This window comes from Hippopotamus amphibius, chromosome 6, assembly GCF_030028045.1.
Source record: "Hippopotamus amphibius kiboko isolate mHipAmp2 chromosome 6, mHipAmp2.hap2, whole genome shotgun sequence".
Taxonomy (NCBI): domain Eukaryota; kingdom Metazoa; phylum Chordata; class Mammalia; order Artiodactyla; family Hippopotamidae; genus Hippopotamus; species Hippopotamus amphibius.
The window spans coordinates 83,807,209-83,823,727 of record NC_080191.1 but is presented as its reverse complement, the minus strand read 5'-3'; the positions used below and the strand labels follow the sequence as shown (position 1 = coordinate 83,823,727).

Below are 16,519 nucleotides of genomic sequence, written 5' to 3'. Positions count from 1 at the left end.
TCCTGTTGTTTTTCCCCTCGCTCTGACCATCTCCAGTAGCCAAAGCACTTTTATCTCCACTAATCCTTTCATTGCAGACTTTCCTTCCACCCTACTCCGTTCTACTTTTTAGAAACTTAGAAGTTATCTAAGCTTCCTAGGTTCTTCCTTCTCCTTACAAAATGATCTCCCTACATCTGTAATGTTATTGAATCCTTGTTTCCCCTAATCCCAGCTAACGCAGAGACACACACGTGCACACCTGTGTCAAGTCACTTTTGGGCAGTGTTCTGCTGTAGAAACAGCTCATTATTTCACATCGCTTCTCCCTTTCAGATTTTTATACCTTTTTTTCCCCCTCCTGTCTAATTGTGATGGATAGCATCCTTAGAACAAAATTAAGTAATTTGGTATAATGTACATGTATGCCTTGTTCCTAATTATATTTTATTTTGCCAAAATAAGATATTAATGATCTATATTAAATAAAGAGAATAGTTATATAAAATGTATAGAGTAATATTTATTGAATATAAGATAATATTGCTGACTGTAAGAAGCATCTCCATTTTATGGACTAATTAGAAAAAAATGATCAGTTATAAGACACCATCAATTGTAAGATGCATTTGTACTTCATGAATGTTATGAAGAAAAATGTAACTTTGGATCAACAAGATATAACATGTATAGCAGATACTGTTTTTAGTCTTACTAAGTTTTCTGTTACATTTTTATGTATTCTTGTGTATTAGGAGCTTCAAGTTTTCTCATTTTTGTATTTTCTGTAAGCTGTATCAAAGTTACTTTTTGCTTCGTTGCAGATATTATGCAAACTTTTTCTTGATCTGGTTCTTTCCAGATGTTTAATGCCTTTGTGATGACATGACTTGGTTGTCTTGACTCTTAAATTCCCACCCCCACACAAAGATGTGGCATCATTTGAATACTTGTGATGGAAAACAGTTTTCCTTTTTTCAGAAAGGATGAGCTGTGCTGAAAGTTACTCTGCTCTTCTCGCCACTTACAGGATTACTTCCTAGCTCTCCTCACACTAACTCCATGCTACTGTGCCTCACGACGTGGAGCCCTCGACCTACTCTTTTCTCTCCAGAGCTAAATAACAAAAGACTAGTCATTTTTTTCGGTTTACTATCCCCTTATGTTTTCCAGCCCTTTATTACTTCACTTTCTCATTATCTCTAGAGGAATGACTTAGAAATCTCATTTACCCTGAGAGAATACTTATGTTGAGTTAGGGTGGTGTAGATATCCAGAAATGGGTGTATATTAATATTTAGCATAACTTAGAACTCTCACTTGGGAGAAAAGTCACTTTATTTTTTATCTGAAGGAAAATGGTTCTGTGTCCCCTTGAGGGCTAAAATTCAGGGATGACATCTGGTGGTCTGTTAAGCCTGGATTGTCTTCTTGGGTGTGTGTGTCTAGGAAATAAGGGGAAAAAGAATAATAAAAGCAGATCTTTCTACACACTGCTATATTTAAAATAGATAACCAACAAGGACCTACTATATAGCACAGGGAACTCTGCTTAATTCTTTGTAATGACCTAAATGGGAAAAGAACTTGAAAAAGAATAGATACATGTGTATGTATAACTGAATCACTTTGCTGTACTCCTGAAACTAACACATTGTTAATCAACTATAATATAAAATAAAAATTTTGTTTAGAAAATTTAAACATTTTCTAAACTTTTAAACATTTAAACTTTCAGCCATTTAAAACATTTTAAGGAACTTAAGCTCCATGAAAGTGATGTAAAATAGTAATAAAATATGTTTTGTTTGTGTTTTGTTTTTAATGTAATAGAATATCCTGCACGTACTGTTTGGTTAGTCCTTACTCATAGATGATCCAGAAACTTAACCTAATAAACATTTCAACCAGTGTTATTATCTTATGCCTCCTTAGCAGTGGTTCTTGCTTTTGGGGTTAATAGATTTTAGGGAGAGTTCTGTGTACTCCTGAACTTATATGTAAAATGTGGCCATTAGGCATAGTTTTTTGGTAGGGAGAGGATCCACAGCTTTTAGCAGAATCTTAAAGAGGTTAATGACCCCAAAGAAGTTAATCCACTTCTATAGAGTTTTAGGACAGCCCTATTTCTGTCTAACTGCTCCATGGTGGTCTTGATTGCAAATCATGAAAACCTCAGAGTGTTTTGAAGCTCAAAACAAAGAAAATTTGACCTTGAGTTATTGGCCTTAGAAATGGCGTTGTTGTTCAGGTGATACATTTAAGACAATAATACCATGAACTGCTGGGTAATTAGTTTTAGGAAGTAATGAGTATAGATAAAGGTGGTATTGTAGTCACAGAAAAAGACATTAGAAAACCGCGGATCCATATGTGTTGAAGAAATATGAAGGATTAAAACCATGCTTCTGTTTTGAACTTGAGTAATTAATTTCAACGTTGTGATTTAAATTACTTTTCTAAAGAGAAGAATATATATTAGAAATGATAAATGCCTGGTGTTTGTATATATGTGTGCGTGTACGTATATGTATGTTTGTATAGGAATTACTTTTTAATGTTTATAGGAGTAATGAAAATATTTAATTTTTTTTCATTATAGTGCATGCAAGATATGGGAAATACCAAAGCAAGACTACTATACGAAGCCAATCTTCCAGAGAACTTTCGAAGACCACAGACAGATCAGTATCCTTTAACATTTCTTTATTGTGGGTTTTAAAAGGATCAGCTCAGTTTTATAATTCATATTTTAACTTTTTGTGAACTTTATCATATTGTTGTTCATGAAAAATAAAAATTGATTTGTCCTGAGCTGTGCTTTGTATGTGGTAAGTTTTTAATAGGAATCTGGCACTATGTGATCTGTATAGTATTTTAATGTAATTATTATTAAGTGTAAAATATTATGTCTGATTCTTCTTGATTGATCTCCAGTTCTTGATTGGAGCGTATAGGTTGTTCATTACTTTAGACTATTATTAGAGATTTGATTTGTGAACATCTTGAGTATTTAAAAAAAAAATCATGTCCAGAGGCATTTACTTCAATCACCTTTATGTGGTAGTTATGTTTATGTGAGGCAGTTGACAGACAAATCCCATACGCAGTAGATGTGGACGGTGGCAGGGATGTGGGCTCGTGTCCCTGCTGACCTTCCATGGGTCACAGGCTGCACAGCTGTGTCTGCTTTCACATCTGCTCTAATGAATGAGTGGAATATTTTCTCACAGGCGTTTTAGTCAGGATGTTTTCACATGTTAAGGAGAAATCATTTGATTTTATAGGATTTCTCAAACTCATTGAAGTTTGAGAAAGAGCTCCTCAGAATAAGATTATCTACTGGATTGTAGGTCTGTGGGCTTTTATCCAAAGGTGATTTTTGTGGTTTTGACAATATAATGTAGTTTCTTAAAGCTCAGTTGTGTACTACCCATGTGTATACTAAAAGAGTTTGGTTGATCAAACAATGAAAAAAAGTTGATCTTTTCTCTTGGAGATACAGGCCATTATATTTATTTTTTCATATTTGTGTGGAAAGCTTTTGGGTTATTTTCAAGAGTTAGTATTTGGCCCTTTCTGTTTCTGGTTCTCCCACCTCGTTTCCACACATTTAACAATCTGATATCCCAGGCTGTTTTTATTATAGCAAGAGCCTAGGGTAAGAGTGGGTGGTACATTTCAGGCATAAAAAAAGTGTGAGCAGAAGTATGAAAGTGTGAGGACACTTGACATTTTAATGTTTTGATGTGACAGGATTTCAGTTTTGTGGGGCAAGTGGCAGAAGAAGCTCATTTTCCAGATTGTGAAGAGTTTTCAGTACCATACAGGGTAGCATATAGAGAGCATATAGAACAATACCTCATTTCATTGGCCCAAAGGATTGAAGAATTTGAAAAACCATGAAAAGTTTTGAGGTAGGAGAAACATTAGAAACATTAACGTCTACCACAAGGAAGATGAATTGGAGGAGGTCGTGGAGTCAGGGCCTGTAGAATACTAGTACAGCCCTGAGATGAGCAAGTGATGAAGTGATGAATTATGTAGTAGAATTGAGAACAGGCAGGAGGCAACTGGGGAGACTGGAAAGGAATTGGGAAAGCAGGAGCAGTTGGATTACGTTAAGATTGACTTTGTTTCTGGGGAAGACACTGCGATGACCCTAAGTCTCCTAGCTTGGCTGAGGTTCTGTGAGTGAGGTTAACTTCATTATCAGGGGAAGGAATTCAGCACCAGTTGAAGGTGTGAGGGTTGCAGGTGGAAGACAGTGAGCCATTTTTGGGGGTAGGATGAGGTGTCTGTGGGACACATGCATGGAGATATCCACCTAGGAGCTGGAAACAGGAGTCTGGACCCTAAAAGAAAGCAGGAAATGCAGTGTAGACTGGAGAGTCACTTAGGATGTAGGTAATAGAAATATGCTTGGTAAAGTTATGTTTACCTAGGGTAGTGGTCTTGTATTCTTTTTTGGGGTTTTATTGATAATCTTGGGAATGCTGTTTTCCTTCTTCTCTGGAAAGTGAGGGCGTAGGGCAGAACCCTGAGGAAGACAGCATGGTGGAAGAAGATACCGCAGAGCAAACAAACTGTGTTCTAGATGGTTCTTACCACTACTTGCTAGTTCTGTTAGGTTACTTCTTTTTCTGCTCCTCACCCCCAAGCCTGAGTTGACATATCTCTCAAATTGAAGAATCTCCCTTTTCTGGAAGAGAGAGAGAGAGAGAGAGAGAGAGAGAGAGAGAGTGTGTGTGTGTGTGTGTGTGTGTGTGTGTGTTGGGGGGCCGGGGGGGGGGTGCGGTTTGGTTTGAATTGGGTTTTTTGGACTTCTCTTGAATATTAGAAAGGAAATTACTTGAGGTTCTTGAGATTTAGGGTAGTGTTCTTTATGTGGTATCTGGTGGATGAATGTGGCTTCCGAGATATTTAATTTATCCCCATGATTCCATGTTGTTTTGACAAAGCCCTGAAGGTATTCAGAGAGGGACTGGACCTCGGTGTCCTCTTACACTGCGCTCTTCTGTGCACCATTTGGTACACTTTGGTAGGAATACTGTTTCTTAAGTAATTACCATCCATTTTATGGTGAACCTAATAGAAGTAAAAGATTAATGAGATAATGAGTTCTTTTTTCTGGTATTTTTTGCTGATAAGTCCTTAAATATTTGGTCCTTATCTAAACATTTCGGGGGAGATGAGATTTTTATAGTGAATTGATTGGTGTCTGGTATCAGTAAGTCCTTGACCTTTAACAGGGTGAAGATACAGTGTTGGAAACAACTGCAGTAGCTTTCCTGCTCAGCATGGGTTTGCTGTGTGCCAAGCACTGAGTTTGGCACTTTATGTACATTATCTTTTTAAATTTTCAAAACAACTCAGAGCGTCATATTTTTATTCTTGGCAGGCGAGAGGGTGGGATGCTCAAAGAGCTGTTAAGAAACTTCCCAAAGCCTCCAGACTTTCCCTCCTGGGTAAGGACACTTGAATATTATTATACTTAATGGTGATAGTCTGAGTAAAATCAGTGTTGTCACATTAGAGTCCTGGTGGGTGGCTTTTAAAAATAGATAGGCTTATAGTTTGGGACTCTTTGCAGCTAAGATCATAAGATCCTAGGTGAAGATGTCAGCTTTTGAGTACCTGGTGTGATTCAGGTCAGGCTCTTGGATTATGTGTGTCTTTGCTGCTGTTAGCTCAAGCGTATGTATTTGACTGTTCAAACTAAATGTTAATTGTAAAATGTTTGCAAATTATGGTCACGTTCACATGAGGTGTTGACCTCTTGCTGTTTACAAGAAGATAGTCTAAGGTTGTCAGGAACTACAATTGAGATAGATGACTACTAATGATAAGAGTATAAGATAACATCTCTTGGACCATGAGACCAGCTTCTATATCCAATGTAATACTGTAGTCTTCAAAAATGTTTTTTACCTTAGTTATTACAGCTACATCACTTTGATTCCTTCTTTTCATTATGAAACGCTGTGATTTGGAGCTTTTATTAGGGAGCCTAGTGAGAAAACCAGTCCCCTTATTTATTTCATGAATCATTCTAAAGCTCAGTGCTCTTTGAGAAGCCTGACATTTCTGTACTTTTACCGATTTAAATATAGTAGTCTTATCCCTAGAGGCAAGTGGAACCAAGCTGAGTAAGACTCACATAATATGGGACCTCACTGCATTCTCACAAGATTTGTTACTTTTTAAAAGCTTTACATTTTATAAAAGTTAGGCAGAAGCTGCTGTGAAAGTGTGATTTCTCATATGGCATGTGGTTAATTCTCAGCGGCATGTACAGAGTACATGACAAGCGATAAAGATTTACATTAAGCTTTTCATTATTAGGATATTTCGTCTTATCTGAAAACTTTAATTACTTCAGTTCCGTGAGATCTGGTGTGCACCAGAGCTAATCAGCAGTGCTTCTCCTTGGAGCTTTTGAAAATTTTACTGCTGTCAGTGGTGTGTGTCTGGAACTGGAAGATTTTGTTCTTGGGAATAGATATTAATTTAATTGTCTTTTAAATGGCATCTTTAAAGAAAGGAAGAAATCTTAAAATACAAATAAATACATGAGAAAAGATAAAACACTTAGTGATGTGAACACTCTTCTGGACTTATATAGTACTGTCTGTTAGTTTTAATGATTGGGACAGTGAAGGGTGCTCTGCTGAATGTTTTGTGACCATAGGTGTGGGGGATACTCTGGGGTATTTTGTTGTTTGTTTACTAAATCCCAAATTAGCTACCTAAACTTGCGTTGTCTTAATATATATCCTTACCTTGATTTGCTGAAAAATATCACTGTTCTTTTTCTTTTGGGGGAGGGGAGGAGTTGTAGTATTGATCTCTGTCAGTGTAATGACGTCCTTTTGTCTCAGATGGCACCTGGAGGCTGGAAAATGAAGATAAGTATTCCCTGATCTTCAAATTTATTGGTTCTTTTGTTGCTGTTTCTCATTTGCTCATCTGTTTAGAGTTGGTGATAGGCACGCCATCTTAGCCTTGCCTCAGCAGGTGTCTGTTTCCTCCTCTGCCGCGGGCCCTGTGTTTAAAAGAGCTGCCTGTCAGAGCACAGGGACCCATAACAAGAGCTGAGGGTTAGGCAGTAGTCACTCTGTGCTGCCCACTGCTCTTAGGTCTTTCCACACACCTGGGAGGTGAATCTTAGTGTTATCTCCATTTTAAAGACACCAAGTTATACAGAAATAAAAGCTAACTTCATTTATTGAATGCTTACTGTTTGTTAGGTTCTATGCTTAGTGCTTTATGTATATTATCCCCTAAACTGTCAGCAGCTTGGTGAGATGGAGTATTGCTGTCGTTGTCACATAACTAGGTATGGGTTCGAGAGATCAGCTAATTTCAAGGTCACACTAGCTGCCAGTTTTAAGTAACAAGTGCCTACTGGTACCAGAAAGGAAGGTGTGCATTAGAGACAATCTTCTTTGAGAATTAGTGCTACAGTCAGCATATAATGCAAAATTATTGTCAAATTTATCTTGAAAATCTCTTACATTGTCTACAGTGACAGTTTGCAGACACAGAGACCCTCTATAAATCCAGTTGGGCTGTTCTTGGCCCTCTAGTGTTGGAGTAGAATTCAAGAATCAGTGACTACAAGCCCATGAGCCAACTCCTGTTTTTGTAAATAAAGTTTTACTAGAACATATCCATACCCATTCATTTATCAGTTTTCTGTGGCTGCTTTGGAGCTACAAATGCAGAAGTGACTGGTTGCAGCATAGACCAACTGACCCATAAAACCTAAAGTATTTACTTTATGGCCCTTTAAGAAAAAGTTTGCTGACCCCTGGAATAAATCATCATTTCTTTAGGTGAATTAACAGTGAAAAATTGACTTGCTTTTGGGGCCTTTACAAAAATACATGAGGACCATGTGATTGATACATTCTTGGCCTAAGAGGTATGTGGGGCCTGAGAGCATGCAAGGATGTGGCATGTTCCCTGAATCACGTTCTTACTCAGGCGACTCCCACAGAGTTTTAATAAATTTATTTATTTATTTATTTTATTGGCTGTGTTGGGTCTTTTTTGCTGTGCGCGGGCTTTCTTTTTAGTTGCGGTGAGTGGGGGCTACTCTTCCTTGTGGTGCAAGGGCTCTTCATTGCTGTAGCTTCTCTTGTTGCGGAGCACAGGCTTTAGGCGTCTGGGCTTCATAGTTGCAGCACATGGGCTCAATAGTTGTGGCTCACGGGCTCTAGAGTGCAGGCTCAATAGTTGTGGCGCACAGGCTTAGTTGCTTTGCGGCGTGTGGGATCTTCCTGGAACAGGGATCAAACCCATGTCCCTTGCATTGGCAGGCGGATTCTCAGCCACTGCGCCACCTAGGAAGCCCCAACTCTTGCAGAGTTTTAAATGTTCACTTTGTGGTGTGCTTTGCTTGCTTTTTAAAAAGTAATGTTTTATGTTAATAATGAGAAATATCCTAGTACGTTATCCTGCCATAATGCTTTATTTTTATATTTTTATGTCCTTGAAAAACAGATCAACTTTCATCTCATATAATTTTAAAAAATTACTTGCTGCTTAGATAATTTCTGAGTTTTTTAAAATCATAAACAGTAACCAGACTCATCTATATTTGAATTATTTATTTAAAATACATTAAGTATAAATTAAGATTTCACGGATAGGTGTTATTTCCAAAAATTCACACAACATATCATTTCATCAGATGTTAATATTGTTTTTCACTCCAAAAGATTGTATACTTAAAATGTTTGCGTTTTTCAAATTCAGTATTTATAAAACCATCATAGGTTTCAAGATTTTAGTTTTATAACAGTGGTTAAATTATTTTACTGTATTTTTAATCTTAATGAGTTTCCTCTCTAAAACTAATTTTTTTTTTTTTGGTCATAAACAATGATCTTTCCTTTGTCGTAAATGAGAGTATTAAAATCTTTCCAAACTTTAATATGTAGTACACTTGAGGGACTTTGCTGGTGGTCCGGTGGGTAAGACTCTGTGCTCCCAGTGCAGGGGGTCCAGGTTTGATCCCTCATTGGGCAACTAAGTCCCACTTGCATGCTGCAACTAAGAGCCCACATGCCACAACTAAAAGATCCCGCATGCTGCAACGAAGATCCTGTGTGCCGCAACTAAGACCTGGCACAGCTAAGATAAATAAATAAATAAATAAATAGATAGATAGATAGATAGATAAATATTTTTTAAAAATATGTAGCACACTTTAAGCAATATCCAAAATAGAGTGTTGTTTCTATTTTTAAGGAGGAAAAGTATCAGTTATTCTCCTCCCAGATATTTAAACATAAAAATTATACCTTAAGAATTTAGATTTCTAAAAATTTTCTTTAGAAAATAACTATATACAGTACATGTTATATGTTATATAATGTTTATACCTAGAAATAAATATAATTACTATTTTAAAAATATTATACAATTTTTAAAAATAATATATTTCATATCATCTAGAGTGAAAATGACATCAGCCTGGGTAAATTCTTTTTTCTTTTCCCTGTTGTGTTGGTAAATAGTTGTCTCTACAGGGAAAGTTGCTCAATATACCCACATTCACACATCTCATCCAAAGGGCCAGCTTTTTTGATTGTTTCATTTTTTCCTGTTAGAAAAATAGAAAAATGTAGTATTGAACATGGATTTACAGTCATGCGAACTTAATGTTTAGCTTATTTACATGTGAAATAGTTGGAATAAAATAACATTCTTGCATCTTATGAAAATCTTGGGGTGTTTTGGTACTTGCTGCCAAAATGTTCACATATAAATAATTGGCTTCTGACAGCTCTGGGGCCTTTTACTTGAAAGGGTCTCCAAGGCTACCTGAAAATAAAGGCGCCCTCCACATTTGACCTTCTTCTCTAGATTTTAAAGCATTTATTATCATTAGCAAAAATTAAATGACTGATTCACAAATGCATTTATGATGACCAGTAACATTCTGAAAAGGTGGATGTCAGACATTCTCGTTTCTAATTATCACAACTCTCCCTTCCTCGTACTGTAGAATCGCAGAGAATTTCTTACACTTTCCGTGCCTGGTTTTAGGTGTAAAATGGCACCTACCTCATAGTTTAAGAGGAGAAAAGGAGATAATCTAAAGCGCCTTTCACATACTCAGTTTATAGAAAGCTGTCTTCAAAAACAGCTTTTAGTTACTTAGCTTATTTAATAAATCAAACGTTTAGATTTTGTCTTACTTGTCTTCCCTGGCCCCCTTTGAGTGCTTTCTCTTAATACCTACTGTATAGTGGTCTGTCAGCTCTTTCTATTACCTGTGGCCTCACCTGTCAATTTAAAGAGCTTTTAATAACTTCTAATAAGGAGTTATTAACTGAAGATGTACTGTTTTACTGCTTTAGATAACTTTGAACAGAAAGATGTCTTAACCTGGAGATCCACAGAGAGATTGTATTTCAGTGTAATTCATTTCCTTTGTAGTTCTATGTATTTTATTTTATGCATTTAAAAGCATTATCTCAGAAAGGAGTTCACAGGCTTTACTTGACTATCAAAAGGGTTCATGGTACTAAAAAATAAAAAAATTAAAAAACCCTGATGGAAGAAGTCCCATTTTAGTAGAATATGGTAAAGCAGTACTTGTTGGACTGCTAAGAGAAATCATCTGTATTAGACAACTCAGAGCTCTTAAATCCCACTAGAAGTGACTCACCTATCAACAGGTAGGGCTGGTCCTCCCAACTTCAGAAAATTAAATAATTCTAACCTTGCTTTTAGCTTCTTGACATCTCAGTTTCTAGAAGCTTTGCAGGAAAAAATTAGCCACCATTCTTCTAGTATACAGAGGATCCTCTCTGATACAATCAGAGGCAGCCATGTATGGGGTGGGAAGGAACATAAGTATTGAAATCACACTTGTTTAAACTTTCCAAGTTGCTGATTCTTCACCTATGATGTGGAAATTGTAATATACACATTACTGCATTGAGGAAGGATTAAAGGAAAAAAACTATGGACAGTGTACAGCACACAGTGTCTGGTACGCTGTGGTTACTGCGTGGGCATTAGTTTCTTTACTTATACTGAAAATCCAAAATGAACCTTAAGTGAATTTAGAGTTGAGTCGGGGTGGAGGGCTGCGGAGCGTGGTGAAATTGAGAAATGTGTGGTTACTTTTCTTTTTAGAATCAGGTTGAGTGGTTTTGTTGAATGGGAAAAATTTCCTGAAAGAGATAGAGTCTTTGGCAGAAAGAAAAGTAGGTTACAGAATTTAGTTGCTGAAATAGTGTGTGAGTAAAGTACCGACTGGGGAGTAGAAAAATTGAATTTAAAGTCTAGGCTTTGTGGAGAGGAATGAATAAAAGGGAGTGTACATGTCACTGAACTCATGCTTTTCCTTAAGTTATCTGTTTTCAGAGCAGTGGAATTTTTCATCAGAGATAAATATGAGAAGAAGAAATACTACGATAAAAATGCTATAGCTGTTACAAATGTAAGTAAAATCTGCACATCTGTCACCAATTGATGTTTACTGAATAGATCTGTTACTTTCAACATAGGATACAGCTCAATTTATTGTAAAAATGTACTAGTTACGTACTTTACACATTTGAATATGGGAAGTTTTTGTCACATAATGTTAATGAGCTTTCACAAAGCAGAACTCCTTGATTCAGAAAGGAGCATATTCCAAATGAGTCTAATAACCGCTTAAATGGCATTTAATTAACTTTTTGAAATTTGCAGAAAGATAAAGCCACTAATTGAGAAATGGAGGAGAGAAAATTATTTTTACTAGATTCTGGAAATCAATGAAAGAGGCAAATCTGTCCTCTTCTAAAAGCTTCGGTGGATCTGTCCAGATATAAGTTTATTAAAACATGGCATTTTAATTGGTTATTATTAAGTATTTGATCCCTAATAGTTGAGACCTTACTGTAGTCATCAAATATGTTGTATCACTGTTCCTTTTTTAAGTTTTTTATTTTTTTTGATTAAATTTTCCCATCCCAATTAAATACCGTTTAAGGCTAATTATCTTTACTGTTGCAGTCAATTCTTTTTGGTCTTTGATTTCTGGATTAAAAATAAAGCTATAAGCCAGTTAATTGTGTGGCTAAGTCATCTGTCAGGCAATTTAGAGACAATAATTTCATCTCATTTTGCATATAATCTGGTTTTCCTTTTCAGTCCATATGGAGAAGCAATATACCAAAAACTTCAACTAAATACTATCAAAGTAAGGATATTTTAATATATGGTCTCTGGCCATTAAAAAAATCTTTTAAAACAACGTTTAAAATATGATTAATGTATGTTTTGGAGCAAAGGTACCCTTAATAAAGTTTGGGCTGCGTTTACGGTGGATGTAGAAGAGAAAATCTTTTGAAAGATTGATAAAAATTGACATTATTGAGAGTGATATTTATAATGTCCATGAAATTGTTTACCTATAGTATTGTGGGGAAAAAAGGACAAACTTTAAAACATAAGTAATATATTTTTATATGAAATTTTAAGAATCATTTTAGAATGCAGGGTGTGTAAACCAAGGGTGGGAATTTTGGTGGCCGTCTTAGAATTCCCCTACCACAGGGATGCAGATTGAGTCTGCCCTTCCTGGCGTTCGTTAATGAATGAACGATAGGAGAATTTGAAGAACTTTGAGTGCAGGACCTGTCCTGTCTGTCCATCTTCACTCCCCTTAACCAGTGGTGCATCACAGCTGGCAACACAGATCAAATGATTCTTAGGAGATCTAGCAGGTCTCAAGTAGATGAGGTTGAGCTTTGCCATGTTGTTTGCTCTTTTCCAGCAGCAGCTTTTCTCTGTTCTCCCCTCCCCCCTTGCTCTTCCTCTTCTGTCCCCATTCTTTGCCACCCCCTTCCCCGTCTCCGTCCCCTCTCTTCCTTCCCCAGCCACATACTTCCATCCTCCCATGATTCGTTTGCCAGTATAATCATCCAAAAGAAAATCTGCTGGACCAGTAAAATGTATAGGGAGTCCTAACTATTCAATCCTGACCCCCTGACTTGCTCAGTTTTGTCTTGGAAATACAGCTAATAGTTGCTGGGAGTTCGTAGCTTTAAAATGAGCACTCACTTATTCTTGTTTCAGTTCATCTTACGTATTTCTTCCCTCCTTTACCATTTCTCATCCCTCATAAGTAACCTCTTAAACTCAGTTTGAGTACGTACTTGAGTTTGCGGCAACCAAAGGTTTTAATTCTCCAGTCTGAATTTCACTTGAAATTACTATTCCAATCAGTTGCTGTATAATTGAGTATTATATAAAAGTTTAAAAATGGCAAAATTTTCACTTACTTTGTTTTATATGTATGTATGTATGTGTTTGTGTGTATATACACACATATATGTATAAAGACTAGTATTTAGTATAACAAAAGTAAAATTAAATCCATTATTTCAACCTAGAAATTGTTCTAGAAACAATGTTTCTGTATTGTATTATAGTAAAAATGAGCTAGCACTAGTAATTTTATTAAGCTCTGTTTACAATTAACTGATGATTATATAATTAAGATAAATGAGCAATGATTTTAAAGACAGTGTGAATTGCAATAAATTTTAGATATCCTTCCAGATAGGGATGAGAAACTTAGATGATGAATGATCAGGTGGTGAGTTAATTACTGTTAAATAGCAGTTTTAGGTTGGGCTTTTTGTTGTTGTTACTTTATTTATTTATTTATTTATTTATTTTATTGGCTGTGTTGGGTATTTTTTGCTGTGCTTGGGCTTTCTTTTAGTTGCGGTGAGTGGGGGCTACTCTTCGTTGTGGTGCGTGGGCTCCTCGTTGCCGTGGCTTCTCTTGTTGTGGAGCACAGGCTCTAGGTGCGTGGGCTTCAGTAGTTGCAGCACATGGGCTCAATAGTTGTGGCTCATGGGCTCTAAAGTGCAGGCTCAGTAGTTGTGTTGCATGGGCTTAGTTGCTCCGCGGCATGTGGGATCTTCCTGGAGCAGGGATCGAACCCGTGTTCCCTGCATTGGCAGGCGGATTCTCAACCACTATGCCACCTAGGAAGCCCTGTTGTTGTTACTTTTTGTTACAATTACAGTTTCCTCTTCTGTGGAATAAGAATGATCATGGTATCTACTTTTGATAGTATTCTTATGAGAGTTAAATAAGGTAGGGCCTGCTGCATTTTTAGTAGAGTGCCCGGCACATGAGTGCTTAATAAATAGCAGCTACTGTTGAGGACCAAGTTGTGGGAGGGAGGAGGGTGGTCGGGGCAAGTGAGTCCAAGCAGGAGGTGGTTCAGACTTAACTGTGAGGCTGTAGCTCTTTGGCACAATTGACCCGAGTTCTGTTGGATTAATATCACCACGTTTTAGTCAGCCCTTTAATTATGGGCTGCCAAGTGACTGATGTGGCAATTAAAGGACTTCTGTTTGAAATTTCTCCAGAATTCTACATTTCTTAATGACTTATCCAATGATTTTAAAGTTAGTATATTAAAATTCAGGCTTCTTCTACAGATTTGGTGCTGTGGCTACTTAGTTAAGTTTGTCAAAGTCTTTTAACTCTCCTTCTGATGAGTTTAATTGATGGTTTCTTTTGTATGATTTATTTATTAGTTCAGTAAATGTATTTTTAGCTTTTGCATCTAACACATGCCATGGAAGGTAACTTACTTTGGAAACTATATATTTTTAAATAAGTTCTCAACTCCTAAAAAACTTAAGCTTCATAGTATATTGAAAGGTCGTGAGATAGTCATTTGAGAACTGCTGTGATAAAATCTCCACTATTCAAGAATTTCTAAAATGGGTTTGAAGCAATGTATTACTCGTAATTAATCCATAAGGCACTTTTCAGCATTTTGGAACACCAGATTTTTTTTATAACATTATTCTGTTAAAAAGGGTGATAGTAGAAGGAAAAAATCGTCAAGAAGATAATGTGATCTTTTCTTGAAAAGAAGATGAGCATTTTGCCTTAATCCTTCAAGTAATCATACTGGTATTTTTTACAGTACTTCATAGCTTTTCTTTCTGTCTTTCTTTCTTTCAGTAAATTTATTTATTTATTTATTGGCTGTGTTGGGTCTTTGTTGCTGCACGTGGGCTTTCTCTAGTTGCGGTGAGCGGGGGCTACTCTGCATTGTGGTGAGTGGGCTCCTCATTGTGGTGGCTTCTCTTGTTGCGGAGCACGGGCTCTAGGTGCATGGGCTTCAGTATTTGTGGCACATAGGCTCAATAGTTGTGACTCACAGGCTCTAGAGTGCAGGGTCAGTGATTGTGGTGCATGGACTTAGTTGCTCCTCAGCATGTGGAATCTTCCTAGTGCAGGGATTGAACCCGTGTCCCCTGCATTGGCAGGCAAATTCTTAACCAGTGTGCCACCTAGGAAGTCCCAGTAGTTGATAGCTTTTCACAGTGTATTTGTTTACCTTATCCTGGAACGTGGTATTTGGAAACCCATTTTACCTGATCAGTTTTCCTTTTGCATTTGGTGCGTTTGTACACTTGGATTGCTCTGGGAGTTTCTTTGGTGGTGGCCTAGAGAAGAACCTCTGGGCTTAAGAATAATCGAAGGAAATGACAATAGCTCATATTCCTGAAGGAGATCTATGCTCGGTTCCTACTGTATATTCTCTGATAGATAGGGGTGGGGGTGCGGGTGGAAGGGAGAAGGGTGGGAATAGAGGGACCTTCAAACATGGCAACCGCATTTGCCGACACCACCAATTCCCAGCACCATTTTCAAGGTCAGAGTCTTGTCTTCTCTCTATATAAAAGTATTAGAATCCAGTGAAATGGAATTATCATGTGATTAGAAAATAAATTCTGAATTTGATGATGAGTGTATTGGGTTAGCCAAAAATTCCTTTGCTTTTTAAGTAAAAATGAAAGACACATTTTCATTTTCATGAAGAACTTTATTGAACAATCTCTATTCACTGGTTTTGTTTCACTACCTTCTGTCATTTTTCAGGCAACTTCATAATTCCATCTTCCCAAAACTTTTTATCTTTTTGAGCAAAGAACTATTCCAGGTGCCTTTTACAGTCTTTCAGGGAATGGAAATTTTTTCCATTAAGACAATTTTGTCAAGACTGAAATAAATGGAAATCTGAAGGTGCAATGCCTGGTGAATAAGGCGGGTGAATCAGAACTTCCCAGCCAAGCTGTAACAGTTTTTGCCTGGTCATCAAAGAAACATGCGGTCTTGTGTTATCTTGGTGGAAGATTACGTGTTTTCTGTTGACTAATGCTCTTTGTCGAGTGCTGCTTTCAGTTGGTCTTATTTGCAGCAGTACTTGTTGGAATTAATTGGTTTTCCGGAAGGAGCTTATAATAGAGGACTCCCTCCCAATCCCAGCACATACACAACATCACGTTCTTTGGATGAAGACCAGCCTTTGGTGTGGTCAGTGGTGGTTCACTTCACTTACCCCACTGTCTCTTCCATTCCACATTGTTGTAACAGTATCCACTTTTCACTGCTTGTCACAATTTGTTTTAAAAATGTTTTCATTACGTTTAAGTAGAGAATCGCATGCGGGAATATGGTTAAGAAGGTTCTTTTCACTTAACTTATGTGG

The 16,519-nt window shown here is 37.0% G+C and overlaps 1 protein-coding gene across 6 annotated transcripts in view; it reads left to right on the top strand.

Moving 5' to 3' along the window:
* Window positions 1–16,519, top strand: part of SMAP1 (small ArfGAP 1) — a 164,883-nt gene that overhangs the window by 75,313 nt on the left and 73,051 nt on the right. For all 6 annotated transcript variants that reach the window (XM_057738323.1, XM_057738320.1, XM_057738325.1 and 3 more), the window contains 2 exons: window positions 2,582–2,667; window positions 11,368–11,443. In XM_057738323.1, coding sequence (XP_057594306.1) covers window positions 2,582–2,667; window positions 11,368–11,443 — 162 coding nt within the window. The remainder of the gene's footprint in view (window positions 1–2,581; window positions 2,668–11,367; window positions 11,444–16,519) is intronic.